The sequence below is a fragment of the Hevea brasiliensis genome, chromosome 14, assembly GCF_030052815.1.
Source record: "Hevea brasiliensis isolate MT/VB/25A 57/8 chromosome 14, ASM3005281v1, whole genome shotgun sequence".
NCBI classification, from domain to species: Eukaryota; Viridiplantae; Streptophyta; class Magnoliopsida; order Malpighiales; family Euphorbiaceae; genus Hevea; species Hevea brasiliensis.
The window spans coordinates 27,493,189-27,510,502 of record NC_079506.1 but is presented as its reverse complement, the minus strand read 5'-3'; the positions used below and the strand labels follow the sequence as shown (position 1 = coordinate 27,510,502).

Below are 17,314 nucleotides of genomic sequence, written 5' to 3'. Positions count from 1 at the left end.
ATTTAACTATTTGTTATTTTGTTAATTCATATATTTTCGTGTTATCCATAATGAAACGTTAAGTTTATTAAGATTAATTAATTTTTACTATTTTATAATTTTTATAAAATATATATAATTAATATGAAAAATCTAAACTTTTTCAATAATATTTATGAATTTATACATATAATTGTAAAATAAATTCAATTTTATATAATTACATATAATGTTGATCTTTTTTTTATTTCTTGTTATTTTTAATTTAATTTTTTAATTTTATTTAATAAAATTATTTATGCACACCCATATCAATAAGTATTAATATTATTAATATTTTTTTAATATATAATGTTTTACATAATTTTATGTTTTCTTACAATATGGTGAAAATTTAATACATATTAAAACCCTATTAATAAATTTATTCTCAATATATTTTAATTGTATACTTAATAATTTCATTCTTAATACTATTGTTGGTATAATTTTTCTTAATAATAAAATGTTATCAATTATAATTATAACAATAATTTGCAGTAATTTTAAAATTAATATTTTATTTTAGTAGCGCTTCGTGATTGTCCAATCTTCTTGCGTTTTCTTGAGCTTAGTCTCTACGTTTCTTAAAAAAATAAATAAATTAGTATTAATTAATTAACTATATCATATTTCTTTCTTATTTTGATAACCAATGGAATTAATAAAGTTGTTGCATTCAAAAAAATTATTGTGATTAAATACTGTTCTATAATCAAGATAAAATTTCGCCAGTTCAAAAACATTATCTCTTTTCACACTAAAAGGTATTCATGTATTCATTTCATTCAATATACAATAACATTTCATTCAATATACAATAACATTTCATTATCATATTCTAATTAATATAATTAAAACCATTTTCAAACAAATATATAATTTAAACATGAAAAATACCTTTTTATCTTTTTTGATCTGGATTAAGTTAATTCGCTAATATTTTGGTTGTTTAAATTATATATATATATATATATATATATATTTATATATACACATGGCAATTGTATTTTTTAGTTTCTATACAATAATTGCTACCGTTAATTATGGAAACAGAACAGGTTACCAATTCCCATCGGTGGAAACAATAATGCCCGACCAAAACACGTTCGGTTTGCTTTTGACCATAAATCTGATAAGACAAACGCCAAGCTCATCCATTTTCCAACTTGTACATCAAAGTCAAACACCTTGCTTACAATAAATGCAAGATAAAGAAAAAGTCGCCAGCCAAAACCATTTGTCATCAGGATCATGACTTTGCTATCCTTAAAAGCTAAGAGACACATGGTAGTGTCAGAAAACTCTGTTCAAAGGCAGCTTCCTACTTGCTTCATCACTTCTAATTTCTATACTTCTTTTCGCCCCTCTTACCTGGAAATACTTGCAGACCCAATTCATTTTTGGTTTATTATAAATTTGGAATCTCGGCCACAAAGATGATGACAGTAAAAAAAGAGGCAGAGATAAGAAACCTCAAGCTTTAGCTTCAACTGTTTCATTTCAAATCAGACTAGAATTCTTTCTTCATCTCACATCCCTTAATCACACAAAGCCCACATGGATTCAAAACCAAATCAGCTTCATATGGTCTTCTTCCCATATACGATACGAAGCCATATGATTGCAACCATAGACCTGGCCAGGCTCTTCGCCAAGCAAGGAGTGAAGGCAACCATTGTTACTACTGCTATTTGTGCAACTCGCTTCTCTGAAACAATTGAAAGAGATAGAGAATTGGGAGTTGAAATTAGTATAAGAATCATAAAATTCCCTTCTGTAGAGGCAGGCCTGCCAGAAGGATGTGAGGATTCAAGTTCCCTCACTACGCCAGAAATGATTCCAAAGTTCCTTCATGCGCTTACGTTGCTTCAACATCCACTTATGGAGGTCCTAGAAGAATGCCAGCCTGATTGTCTTGTGGCTGACATGATGTTTCCATGGGCTACGGGAGTTGCAGGAAATCTTGGGATTCCTAGGTTGTATTTTGATGGATCTAGCTTCATTTCTATGTGTGTCACCGATTCTCTTAAACGATATCAGCCTTACAAAAATGTGGAGTCTGATTTTGAACCATTCATAGTGCCTGGTCTACCGCACCAGATAACAATGACAAAACTACAATTGCCAACTTATTTTACAGACACAACTGATAAGCATGGATTTCACAAGCTGATGGATCAAATTTTGGAATCTGATCTCAAAAGCTATGGAGTCCTCATGAATAGTTTCCGTGAGCTAGAGCCAGCTTATTCAGAACATTACACAAAGAACATGGGAAGGAAGGCATGGCACATTGGCCCTCTCTCGCTTTTCAATAGCGAAACCAAAGATAAAGCACAGAGAGGTGATAAAGCCTCCATTGATGAACATGAATGCCTAAGATGGTTAGACACAAAGAAAACCAATTCAGTCTTATATATATGCTTTGGGAGCGTATTCAAGGTTCCACCTCCTCAATTACGTGAGCTCGCTATGGCTCTTGAAACTTGTGCACTAAACTTCATTTGGGTTGTGAGAATGGAGGAGAACAAAGAGAAAGAAGAAAAGAAAGAATGGCTGCCAGAAGGATTTGAGAAGAGAATGGAGGGGAAGGGTTTGATTATAAGAGGATGGGCACCCCAATTGTTGATTCTTGAACATGAAGCTGTTGCAGGGTTTATGACTCATTGTGGATGGAACTCTACATTGGAAGGAGTGTGCGCAGGGGTGCCAATGGTCACATGGCCTCTCTGCGCAGACCAATTTGATAATGAAAAACTGATTGTAGATATTCTGAAAATAGGATGTCGAGTTGGTGCCCAAGAATGGTCTAAGTATGAGAAGAAAATTCTAGTGAAGAAAGAAGATATAGAGAAGGCAATGACTCAGTTGATGGCTAGTGAAGAAGCTGAGGAAATAAGAAGCCGAGCAATGGCACTAAAAGACATGGCAAGGAGGGCCACTGAAGAAGGAGGATCATCTTACTCTGACATAGTTGCCTTGCTAGATGAATTAAGAGCCCTCAAGAGAAGCAAGTAGATATATGCTATTGTAAAAGCGAACTACCATGATAGGACCATAAAAGAATTAAGAATACCATGTAAATTTTCTGCTTTTCTTAGTACACTTATTTTTCTGGTTTAATGAAAGAAAATAATTTATGGAAGTTAGACATTTAACTTCAAAAATAAAATATTAATTAACAATGTGAGAAGTATATATTATCTATTTGAAACTTTGAGGCTTCACCAATATGAAATTGTTGAATTTTCACCATTTTTGTATTGGGTGTTTGAGCAAAATAATTGTTGGTCCAACACACCAAAATCAGCCAGGATGATAACCAACTTGTCCAAGATAAACCAAGATTTTTCTAAATTATGAAGATATTACCTATGTTCCAAGAAGCTTGACCAAATAATAAAACCATTATTATTATATAATAAACAGTAGAAAGATGAGAACAGTAAGATAACAAAAAGTTAAAAAAAAAAAAAAAAAAAAAGGCAGCTTTCACTTTCCTAAAAACAAAAAGTAGACTAGAAACACGAAGAGAAAGACAGAGGCAGCTTCCCTCACACACGACCCAGTAACGAAAATTAACATTTATTAAAACAATGACAATTTTAACAAGGTCATTGTTTCCGTTCTCTCATTCAATGCCTCAAACACATGCATGTGCATTATTTGCATTATTGACTCTGTCAATTACAATGCAATATATATATATGTATTTTACAAACAAGAAATTTGTTTTCACCCCTTTTTTTCCTTTTATACTAGGATGAGAAATAAAGTTATTTCAATAAAGTTATTTCTGTTTACTATTCTTCACAACATATTCTATACAAATGCAATTGCCAAGAAAAGAAAAATGTAGACAAGCTTAGCTTCTAAGGTGGCTTTCTCTTACTGTCCTTTTTCCTTTCAAATTCCCAAACTTCCCTTGCCCATTTCATATATAACTTATCACAAGGATAAATGGAATCACGCTAATATCTGCTTCATATGTCATTCTTCCCATGCATGGCCCATGGCCAAATGATCCCAATCATGGACATGGCCAATCTATTATTATTACTCCCTTTAATGCATCCCACTTTCTCTAAAACAGTCGAAAGAGGCATACGATTGGGCTTCGAAATCTATATTCAGTTAATAACAAACTTCCCTTCTTATGAGGCTGGGCTGCCAGGAGATTGTGAGAATGGGAGTTCCATTGATACACCAGAAATTTACTTGCACCTTAAATTCATAGAAAGTAATCTCCATCTTCCCTACCCACCTCAGTTAGTCAAAACTCAAAACAATAATGCTCTAAAACACTCGCATAACATTTGATGTGCTTAGACTAAGTACACGGTAGAGACAGCAGTATAGTTGACTAAGAACAAGAAATCAATATATTATAATAGCAGAATATTCAAAGACTCTTCCCATCAGCAATTTACCAAGACTTTTTTTGTTCTTGAAGTAGACTGAAAAATCCACACACGAGGTGTCTTCTTGCTAGCTTCATCAGTCATCACTATCTATAACTGCTATCTAGTCTAGTCTCAATATTGCTGAGTGCCGACCCAGTTCTTTCTTAAATTAGTGAAAGGATTTCTTCTCCTCCAATTATACTTTCCAACAAGTATACATTTCCACCAAGTTAGTAGAAATAAACTGTCCGTTGGAAACCCAATTCTTTTTTTTTTTTTTTTTTTTTTTGTCTTGTATATTTGGAACATGGACGAGCTGATCATGGCACCAAGAACACACAAATGCTTAGAGAAGAGAAACCCCTAGCTTATTACTACTAAAGTATAGGTTTCAATCCGAAGTCAACTGCATTTCTTTTTCTTCATCATCCATCCCTTCTGCTCTAAATCTGTATCAGTCCTATAAGGCAATATGGAATCACAACCAATTCAGCTTTATCTCATATTTTTACCATATATGGCTCATGGCCACGTTATTCCATCCATAGGCGTGGCCAGGCTCTTTGCAAGGCATGGAGTGAAGGCAACCGCTGTTATTACTCTCCTCAATGCACCTGGCTTCTCCAGAACAATTGAAAAAGAGAGAGAGAATTGGGTCTTGAAATCAGCATTTGACTCATAAAATTCCCTCCTGCTGAGGCAGGCTACCCAGAGGGATGCTAGAACATAAATTCCATCAATGTGCCAAAAATGATTCTGAGTTCCTTAATGCAAGTAGCCTGCTTGAGCAAATACTTACAGAAGTCCTAGAAGAATGCTAGCCAGATTTTCTTGTGGCGGACATGATGTTTTCGTGGGCAACAGGAGTTGCAAGCAAGCTTGGGATTCCAAGGTTGTATTTTAATAGAACTAGCGTTTTTGCTATGTGTGTCCTTGACTGCCTTAGCCAATATGAGCCTTAAAGACACTAGTAGAGTCTGACCATGAATGATTTATAGTGCCTGGCCTGCCAGACCAGATAAAGAAGACAAAACTACAATTGCTAGCGAATTTTACAGATTCAACAGAGCAGAACGTACTTCCAAAGCTGATGGGTCAAATTTGGGAATTTGATTTTAACAGCCATGGAGTCCTCATGAATAGTATCCATGAGTTAGGGCTAGCTTACTCAGAACACTATAGAAAGCTCATGGGAAGAAAGGCGCCCCCTCTCACTTTGCAACAGGGACATGAAAGATAAAGCAAAGAGAGGAAATAAGGCATCCATTACTGAACATGAATGTCTGTAGTGGCTGGACTTCAAGAAAGCCAACTTGATTCTCTATTAACTATGCTCGATAGCTTTTAGGTCTATTAGTTATATTTTCTTATACAAATAAGGATAGGAAGAACCCTCCTCATTTTTAACTCCCAACCTATTGGATTGAATCCTATCAAAAGTTTTCAAGCTTTGGTACATAATATCAGAGTATAAATGCAAATTGCCAAGAAAGTACTGTAAAGATAGCAACAATATTAAAAATTAAGAGGTTGAGAGGGAAAATCATGTATGCTTCTTCCCCAAACAAGGAAAGGAAAAGATCAAAAATTTAACCTCCACGAGGGGACACCAATCCCACTAAATCCTAGCAATGACAACTGCCCTTATACATCTCCATATCCCAAGCATTCATACATTCTTTAGCCTGACTTATTATTCATGTTTTAGAAAAATTGATTTAAGTCTTGCATGCATAATTATGAAAAATATAATTTACAAAATTGGTCTTTAGCCACACTGATTGATAATAAGACATATTAAATATAGTTATTAACAATGCTATACCTTGGCTTTGAGTAAGAAAAGTGCTGAAATAGTGTGTTTGGATGATTTGGGCTACCTAATTAACCACCTATTCATAAAGCACAATAAACTTACCTTTTCATTAAGCTGTTGGATTTCCCTCCCTTGACACTCACTCACTCAAGCTCAGTGCCGCTTCCCTATACAATACGAGGACAGTAACTTAACATGAGGGGTGCTGGCAGTAGGTTCAGTTATTGGACCTAGTGGAGGAGGTCTTGTAGCACCGGTAGTGCCAGTTTCAAAGGCAGAAGGGGCAGCAGGATCTGCCATAAGAAATCCAGTAAGATCTGCTAATTGATAATCAGAGTCAAAATCTGAAGAATCAATCATGTCAGAGTCATTCGAAGGTGATTGATCAGCCGGTACGATGGATAATTGAGGAGGAATGAAAGATTGCCAGTTCAAGACTTCTTCAGCAGCAGTGAAGGAGAGCAGCCTCCCTTGATCCTCCTTGCAATCAATCATCTTCTGAGACATAATGTTTCGTTTTGATCTCCAACTGCACTTCATTGAGCTTGAACAGTTCTCGAACCATTGCTGCAAACTAGGGTTCAAACACGAGGACAAATTTAAAAGCAATCGATGAAACAACTCATTTCAAATTCCCAATTTTGAAAGGCATGGACAATGTCCCGGTGATTGGGCGAATTAAATTGATTTGAAACCCTAGAAGAGAAATGATATTCAACGGCAAGGTGATTTTCATTGTTCCCGCGTTCTTTCTTATTTTTATAAGAGGCACGGCATAGGGAGTTATAAAGGACAAAGTTAATATTTTTTTTATAAAGAATATTTTAAGAGTAAATTACGATTTTGACTCAAAATTATAATAAAATTATAATTTAATCTTTTTTTTATCAGAAAAAGTTATTCTTTGAGTTATGTTTTCTATTAACAAAAATAATTTTCTATTAAAATTTATAGTGAGTAAAAGTTACATCACATTTTGCTTTTTATAACAATTTAGTATTTACAATTTTAATATTTATAGTGACTTATACTTAATTTCTATTTATTAATTAAATTTGGTATTGTAATTTAAATAAAATTTTATAAAAAATAATTAATTAAAATCATAAATTCATATTAAAAAATGTATGTTTCATATTTTAAAAAATCGACTTTATAATAAGCAAAGTAAATTACTTAAAAAGTAAAATTTATTTATAATTGGAATTTCAATAATTAAAATTTTATTTATAAATAATTAAAAATAGTTATAATTTTTATTTTGATTTGATAAGTAATTCTAAAACAATTAAAATTCTATTTATAAATTTAATTTATTTTATATTTAAATTAGTGTATTTTATTTTTTAATTACTTTTTATTTATATTTTTATTTTACTTCTGAATTTTATTTTAAATTATTAATTACAACAAAAAAATATAACAACGGACAAAGTTAAATGCTAATTTGTATATCTAATTAATGAAAATTATATTTTATTGAGTTAAATAATATTAGTACTTAAAAAATACCCAAATAAAAAAAGAAATTAAAATTTCATTATTTTCCTAATAATTTTAAATTAAAATTTCCAATTTAATTCAAATTACATTATTTAAATAGATAAATATTTTATTAAAACTTTTATTTCAATCTATAAAAGTATGATTAAGAAGACGAATTTATTAAAGGATTAAAATATTTTTAATATTTAAAATAATTTTTGTTATTTAAAATTATTATAATATTAATATTGTACTTTAAATTAATTATTTCTAATAAAATTTATAATTTTTTTTTACTTATCTATTTAAAAAAAATTGCAAATATAAACTTTCTAAATTATATAAGTTTCAATTTTTGTACTACTTAATTATATAATATCTTATTTATGTATGAAAATGTAATTAGAAAATATATAATCATAATATTTACAAACTATATTATATTTTTAAAAAATAAATATTCTTAAATTTATTGAATTTCTACTTCCTAACATAAATTATTTTTTTATTGAAAATTCATATTAAGAAAATTAATTAAAATATATCAAAATTAGAATTTATAATTCTCTTAAAAAAAATTATCTATATCACAATATCAATCTATAAACTTCTAAAGTAAAAAACTAATATTTTAATTTAAAATTTTCTTATAAATTACAACTAATAAATTTATTTTTAAACATATGTATAAATATTATTATGATCATATTAGTAACTTTTATTTTTTAGGTTTTCATAATCCTTAATGAGTATGATAGGTTTTCTAAAATTTTCTTTTATAATGAATTATCAATCTTAATACTTATCATTGAATTAAAGATAATCAATAATGATAATATATCATTATTAATTACTTAACGTTAAATAAAATATTAATAGGAATAAATATTTAAATTGATAATAAAACAATATATAGTTGTCAAAGAAAATAAATTATCATATTTTAAAAAAACTTATTTACAATTTTATTGTAGATATGAAAAATTTTTTCTAAATAATGGATATGAAAACATTTCAAATATTTATATATTATATTGCATTAATTAAATTATAATATTAATTATTGTTAAAATTTTAATAATTTAATTAAGTAATTAAATTAATATTTGATTATTTTATATAAATAAAATAATTATATATTACAAACTATGCACGTACTTTAAATGTTAGTATATATAAGTGGAAAGGAGGGGAATAATAGGAGAAACAAAACTATATTCTTCACATAATTATAAAATTATTATTAAATAATTAAATATGTAGTTAAAAAAAATTATATTTATATCAATAGATATGCAACTCTAATTCTATTTATTTATAATTATTTCATTTATTATAAAAATTTGAATTTTTAATCCAATTCAAGTAGAAGAACCACTTTATTAGTCATAAATTTATAGCATTTGTCACGCCTTACCCCTCTGTAAAATATAACATGATCTCGTAGAATACCTAATAAACTACCGAACTTCACATACCGATAACTCATTAAGTACCATACAAAAGATTTTAAAACCATTTTCTTACTTTTTAGAAGTGGTGAGCATTTTCTTACATTTAATAGAAGTTTAAAAATTAGTTCAAATTTTTATCCATTTTATTTTTACGTAAATTTTTAAAAAAATTTCGGTAGAATGTCGTCTGTATTTTAAGAAAACAGTTTTTCAAAAACCTATAAAAACACTTCCAATATTCTCATTTCATCAAATTAAACACTACCACAACAAAATCAGCATCAAATTTTTTTCCAACTCCAGAATTCAAAATAATTCTCATATTAATTGTCTTCAAAATATATCACTAAATAACTTCATTCATTTTTCATTAAAGTAAAATCAAATTACATTCATCATCCAAAATATACATGAGAAAATCCAAATTAATATTATTACAAACTCTATACAACTGCTCATGACCAGTTTATACATGTACATACATTTACATACATCAAAATAAATATTATAATCAGGGTATAAAATATACCCTACAAAATTTCAAGAACGTGGCTCCAAGATCCTCAGCAGCTCCTCTAGTCTTTATATCTGCGATAGCAATAACAGCCATCGCTGAGTACTATGACTCGGTGGTGTACAGCATATTAAAATAACATTTTATGCATAATTCAAATCACATTTATTCAAATATTGAACTGAACATGAAAACAAATACAAAACATGATTTATAAACTTTTAGTCCAAATAGTTTCATTTAGGAAGTCTCAAAACGAATTTCATAAAAACACACAGTTATATTATGCCATTCGAAATAATATTCATCTCAATAGCTAGAGGCTTATAAGAAATCACAAGGTTAGATAGCTCAAATATATGGGTACCCATTCAAATTTCTTCTTCTACTGGCACACACCTCAACACTTCAGCCAGAGAAGAAATCAAAATTCAAAACTAATTTCCCCCACTAGTCATGCTAGTGAGGCATTCAAATATATGGTCATGACACTGTGGTTTCAAAACTGTCTTAACAATTTACTAAACATTTATTGCCATTTCAAATACATACAAGTAAACTTTCAACAATTTAAGTCAAAAGCATAACAAACATTTCAATACAATTAAGTCACAATTTAATATCACAATTCATTCAAAACAATTTACAGAAGAAAATTTATAGAAATTTCTATGTTGTGTACAAACCTTATACAAGTCGCCTCTTGGCCTTGATTCGATGCTTCGGGTTCTTTTCCGGTATTCTTTTCAACTGAAACACATAATTTCACAGTGTTTCAGTATCATAATTTATCATAAATCCAAAAATAAATTCAAATCTATTTATATCTAACTTTAATATGCTAAACTTGATGTTCATTAAAATTTGTATTTCAGGATTATTATTCACGATACTATTCAAGTCAATTTGTTGACTTTTTAATGCTTAATAGGTACGGGAATTTCAATTTCACCCATATACCACATTTTGGTTAGCTAATTTGTTGGTTTTTGTTGTTTTCTCAAACTTTAAGTTTCTTAGGCACAATTTCAAATTTTCAGTTTTGATGTCATATTTTGCACTGTTCCATTGGTCATGTTGCTGTGGTAATTTGGCTAAATTTTCTTCATAGAAGTCGTTTCTTATTGTCTTAACTTTATTTCCCTTTTTGAATCACTTCATTTGGAGTTTTGTAGCCCAAGTTATAGTTATTTGAACATGGCTGGCCGGATTTAGTGTTACCCATAATTCTGAGCATTTACTGTATAACGGCAATTTTTGTGGGTTGACTGCAGGTGAGTTTTAGGACAGGTTATGATCACAATTTGTGTTTGTTTTCTTCATGAAAGTTGTAGGGCTATGTCTCAGCTTTCTATTGGTATAAAATTCAGGTCATTTAGACCTTCCTAGACCAAGTTATGGTCATTTACGTAACTACTATTCATTTAGTCATTTTTGTACAAGTCAGTGTGCCCAATTTCGGATTTGGCCTAATTATTCACTAAGTTATGGTCACTTTTTAGGCATGATTCCTAAATGAAAAATGTGCCATTTTGTGTCTAGTTTCATTTCCAATTGGCCTCACACCAATTGGGTTGGTAAATTTTCAGTTTTGGTCGCTGAAAGGGACCTAGGTCAAACTTCCTACAGACTGACCATAACCTATCTAAATTGGAACTTGTTTCTAACAATTCATACACACCACAAATTGTTACAATTGACCATTTCTCATCTCAAATAAGGTTAACTACATCATTTGGCCAATTCTCAAATTTGTTCCAATTTTTTTCACATGCACAAACCCTAATTACATAGAATTCAAATCCAATACATTCAAAGTGCACATCCATGATCTATACACCTAATTGACTTCAAATAACCATTCAACCACCTCAAACTCATTCATTTTTAACCCTAACTGTAGCTGGCCTAAATTTCTATTTGGCCCTCAACAATTGTTTTTGTTTGATTTTACACAATTTCTAAGTTAATTAAACTAGAACATAATCATTTAACTACAAATTTACAAGTTTAAATTACTAACCTTGTTGAGACAAAATTTCCTCTTCTCAACTCTTTGATTCCTTTTTTTTTTTTTTTTTTTGCTCCTAAGTTGCTTAGCAAGGTCCAAAGACAAGATTTAATTAAGAAATCTATAAGTTTTATGGCTGATTTTTTGGTTCATACAAGCTTGGAGTTGTGTTTCAATGGAGTTTTGAGAGAGAGAGGAATGAGAGAGAGATGGGCGACTGGTTTAGGAAGAAGAAGAGAGATTTTTTTTTTATGTTATTTTTGTCTTTAATTAGCTATTTGACTTAGTCCAAATTTGTAGGAAAAAATTAAATTAATTTTGACATCATCCATGATGTCATCCAAGTGATGTAATAACACTTTTTCCTTTTTTTTTCTTTTTTATTTATTTTTTTCATTAGTTCTTTAATTTAATTCTTGGTCCCAAAATTTTCTTTTCTCCTATTTTATTGGACAGTTAGGTCAAAAGTCATCTCTAGGGGTGAAATGACCAAATTGCCCCTTGCTGGTTTAATCCGATTTGAAAGTTATTCGATATTTCTTTCGGATCCCTGACCTACTTATTTGACCTGCTTAACAATTCTTTTATGTGATTTTCTCTTTTCCATTGTGTTCACAATAGTCCTAAGGATCGCGACGTCATATTTTACAGTTCGAAATTTGAGTTTTGACTAACCTCGCAGTCATTTCTGAGAAGGTCACCCATCGCTGTGATTCCCGGCTCATTTAACTTTTTATACTTTGTTTTTCTTCTTTATACTTAACTATTTGGCAATTACTAATTACTTGTATTCAAGGCTTAACTAGGTGTCTTAAACGTGGTTCTACTTCTCTTACTTGTCCTAACCGACACTGGTTAACAGAATAGTAAAATGTACCAGGCTATGTAAATAGGGGTGTTACAATTCTCTCCCCCTTAAAATAAATTTTGTCTTGAAATTTTACCTGGTATCAGTCTCTGAACAACTGTGGGTGCTGTCTCCTCATGTCCTCCTCTCGTTCCCAAGTAGCCTCCTAGCCCGAATGATGGTTCCACAGCACTTTCACTAACGGTATTTGCTTGTTCCGTAGCTGCTTCACCTCATAAGCTAGAATCTCTATGGGTTCTTCCTCATATGTGAGGTCTAGATTCACCTCAATCTCTTCTACTGATAGTACATGAGATGGGTTAGATCTATACCTCCTCAACATCGATACATGGAAGACGTTATGTATTTTCTCCAACACTGGAGGTAGTGCCAAACGATATGCCAAAGGACCCATTCTGTCCAGAACCTCATATGGCCCAATGAAATGAGGACTTTCCTCTTTATGTCGAATCTCATAATTCTCTTCCAAGGGAAAACCTTGAGGAATACTTTATCACCCACTACATACTCAATATCCCTTCTCTTTAGATCAATATAGAACTTCTAACGGTCTGATGTAGCTTTGAGTCGATCCCTAACCAATTTGATTTTCTCTTCAGTTTGCTGAACAATTTCTGGCCCAATCAACTTTCTTTCGCCTACCTCATCCCAACACAACGGGGTTTTATATTTTCTGCCATACAAAGCTTTATATGGAGGTATTCCAATGCTTGATTGGTAGCTGTTGTTGTAAGCAAACTAAATCAAAGGCAAGTGTGTATCCCAACTGCCCTCAAACTCAATCACACAAGCCTGTAGCATGTCCTCCAAGATCTAAATTACTCTCTTAGACTGGCCATCTGTCTGTGGGTAGAATGTTGTACTGAACTTCAATCTAGTTCCTAGGGCTCTCTGAAGACTACCCTAGAATCTAGAAGTGAACCTAGGATCTCTGTCTGATACAATGGATACTGGCACTTCATGCAGTCTTACTATCTCATCAATGTATAACTTGGCCAATCTTTCTAAACTGTAGTCTATCCAGACAGGCAGAAAATGAGCAGACTTGGTCAGCCTATCAACAATAACTCATACTGCATTATGGCTCTTCTGTGTCCTCAGAAGTCCCATCACAAAATCCATAGTTATTCTCTCCCATTTCCATTTCGGTACTGGTAGTGGATGTAATAAACCAGCTAGTACTTGATGCTCTGCCTTCACTTGCTGACAAGTTAGGCATTTGGAAACAAATTCTACTATATTTCTTTTCATACTCATCTACCAGTAGTGCTCTTTCAGCCCTTTATACATTTTTGTGCCACCAAGGTACATAGCAAAAGGAGACTCATGTGCTTCCTTCAAAATGATCTGTATCAATTCAACGTTATTAGGAACGCACATTCTACCCTGGTGTAGCAATAGGTCATCATCTCTTACAGAGAACTCAGGTTTTTTGCCCTGCTGGAGTTCTTCTAATAGCTTCTGATACTTCTGATCATTCTGAACAGCCATTCTGATATGATCAATCAACACTGGCTATACATGCCATGCAACTGTTGTCTGCCCCTCATCATTAATATCTAAGCTGGCATGCAATACTCTCAACTCATGTACCATAGACAAAGGAGTAACTTGTAGACTTACCATAGTCTTGCGATTTAAGGCGTCAACCACCACATTAGCTTTCCTGGATGATAGTTTATCAGACAATCATAGTCTTTTATCAACTCTAATTATCTCCTCTGTCTCAAAATTCAACTTCTTCTAAGTGCCTAGATACTTCAAACTCTTATGATCTGTGTAGATGTAGTACTTCTCCCCATACAAATAGTGTCTCTAGATCTTAAGAGTGAACATAATAGCTGCTAGCTCCAAGTTATGTGTCGGATAATTCCTCTCATGCGGTTTTAGTTGGCGTGATGCATAGGTAATGACATTCCGCTCTTGCATCAATACACAACCTAACCCATTGTGAGAAGCATCACTATAAACTGTATATTCTTTACCCGGGGTAGGTAAAGTAAGGACTGGAGCTTCAGTCAAACATTTCTTCAACTCATTAAAACTCTATTGGCATTTATCTGTCCACTGAAATTTTACATCTTTTTGAAGTAGCTTAGTCAATGGAGATGCCAACATGGAGAATCCCTTTACAAATAGACGGTAGTATCCAGCTAAACCCAGAAAACTATGAATTTCAGTGATATTTCTGGGTGGCCTCCAATTAAGGACAGCTTTTATCCTACTTGGATCTACCTTGATGCCCTCTACCGATACTATGTGCCCCAAGAAGGATATTTCCTTTAGCCAAAATTCACACTTTGACAATTTGGCGTATAGATGTTCTCCCTCAAAGTCTGCAGTACAATCCGCAATGTTTATCATGCTCCTCTATACCCCTCGAATAAACCAATATATCATCTATGAATACCACAACAAGCTGGTAGAGGTATGGTCTGAAGATAGTGTTCATTAGATCCATAAAAGCAGCCGGAGCGTTAGTTAACCCGAATGGCATGACCAAGAACTCATAATGGCCATAGCAAGTTCTAAAGGTAGTTTTAGGAATACTCTGCTCTTGTACTTTCAGCTGATAATAACCTGATCTCAGGTCAACTTTGGAGAACACAGCTGCACTCCTCAACTGATCAAACAAGTCATCAATGCGGGGCAATGGGTATCTATTCTTTATTATCACCTTATTCAACTATCGATAGTTAATACATAACCGAAGAGTGCCATCTTTCTTCTTAACAAACAACACTGGCGCTCCCCAAGGTGACACACTAGAGTGGACAAAGCCCTTATCAAGTAGCCCTTGTCAAGTAGCTCTTGCAACTGCACTTTCAACTCTTTCAATTCTACTGGTGCCATTCGATATGGTGTTATCGAGATTGGGTCCACACCAGGCATAACATCAATTTCAAACTGCACTTCTCTTTCTGGAGGTAATCCTAGCAATTCATCAGGAAACATATCCGGAAAGTCACATACTATAGGAATGTCCCTCAGTGCTAGACTCCCCATTTGGGTGTCTATCACATGTGCCAAGTATGCTTCACACCCCTTTCTGATCATCCTTCTGGCTAGTGCAACCGAAATGATGTTTGATGGCAGTAACTGCCTCTCCCCATGTATTACCACATCACCGTATAGAGGAAGACCAAAAGTAATTATTTTCAGTCTACAATCAATCATAGCGTGATGCCTGGCTAACCAATCCATGCCCAAGATGATATCATAATCTCTGAAGGGCATTTCAATCAAATCTGACAGAAAAGTCTGTCCTTGGATCACCAAAGGACAATCTCTATACATTCTATTGACCCGGACCTCTTGTCCTAACGGACTAGTTACTAGCACTTCAAAATCCATTTTGGCACACGAAATCGCAAGGGAACTCACTATGCTAGCACTAACATATGAGTGGGTTAAACCCGGATCAAATAGTATAAATACATCTTGATCAGAGATAGAGAATGTACTGGCTACAATATCAGAAGTCTCAGCCTCTTCCCGTTGTCTCATCATGTAAACCCTGGCTAGAGCACTCCTTTGTGCTGATTGGCTAACAGTACCCTGATTGCCAGAAGTATTGCCTCTACCTTTGCCTCTTCCTCTACTAACGGGTTGTGAACCTCTGGTAGCAGGACTCTGAATGGATCCTTCTGCAGTAGTAGGAGCTGGACCAAATCTAGGGGCACTAGTGCAGTCCTTAGCAAGATGGCCCTTGCCTCCACAGTTAAAACAAGCTCCAGTTGCCCAATAACATTCTCCCCCATGAATCTTGCCACATGTCTCACAGGAGCGGGGAAGATATGAAACCTTGATCGACTGTTGACCAGATCTAGGGAGTCTCTATCCAGAGAATCTGCCCCTTCCAAACCTTCCTCCTCTGCCTCTGCTTGGTTCCCCAAATTTTTTCTTCTTTCCCGATGTACCACTGGAACTTTGCTCTACTGATTTTTCCCCTTTATCTTTCTCTGATTTCTCAGTCTTCTCTGATTTCTCTTTTGCTAGTGTCGCTTCTAATTCAATCCTTTCTAACTCAAGTGCCTGAGAGATGAGCTCAGAGAAGTTACTGTGTCTGAATCCCACTACTTGCATCCTCAGACTGGGCTTCAAACTGGTCTCAAATCTCTTGCACCTTTCCTTGCTGGTAGAGAAGAGACTCCCAGCATAGTGGCTTAAGTGGGAGAACTCCCTCTTAAACTATGCCACTGATTTATTCCCTTACTTCAGACTCAGAAATTCTTGCAATTTTTGATCCACATATGCATCTGGGACATATTTCGATCTGAACTCTCTGATAAAGTCATCCAGGTCAATACTGGCAGTTCTGCCAAGTTGTGGGGGATGGTCTTCCACCAGTCATACGCATCCCCTTGCAACAAAAACACTGAATACTCAAATTTTAGTTCATCCGGGCAGTGCAGTTTCTTAAACACTCTGTCCATCCTCTCTAGCCATTGCTCTGCCTCTAAAGGGTCTACTGTACCCTTGAATTCTGTTGCCTCATACTTTAATAGCTTGTCATATTGTCTGACTGGAGCTTAAGGTTGCACCACAGAAGTCTGGGGTGGAGCTTAAGCAGGCATATCCCCAACCATCTGTTGAAACATTGCAGCCATCTGCTAGGAATTGTGCAGGAAACTACGGCATTTGTGGGGTCGGTGCCATCGACCCACTGACATTTTGGAGAGCTGGGGCTTTCAATTGGGCCTTAACCTCTATCGACTGCTCAACTGAGTGATCCCCTTCTT

The 17,314-nt window shown here is 33.4% G+C and overlaps 1 protein-coding gene and 1 pseudogene across 1 annotated transcript; both read left to right on the top strand.

Moving 5' to 3' along the window:
• Positions 1-1,276: 1,276 nt before the first annotated feature.
• Positions 1,277-3,166, top strand: LOC110661609 (scopoletin glucosyltransferase). The gene has a single exon (XM_021820281.2). The coding sequence runs from the start codon at positions 1,579-1,581 to the stop codon at positions 3,037-3,039; it is 1,461 nt and encodes a 486-aa protein (XP_021675973.2). The 5' UTR covers positions 1,277-1,578; the 3' UTR covers positions 3,040-3,166.
• Positions 3,167-4,668: 1,502 nt separating this feature from the next.
• LOC110661604 (scopoletin glucosyltransferase-like) lies at positions 4,669-5,927 on the top strand (annotated as a pseudogene).
• Positions 5,928-17,314: the final 11,387 nt, after the last annotated feature.

Excerpts from the sequence above, each read along its gene's own strand:
- LOC110661609 (XM_021820281.2), top strand. The coding sequence starts at position 1,579 with ATGGATTCAAAACCAAATCAGCTTCATATGGTCTTCTTCCCATATACG.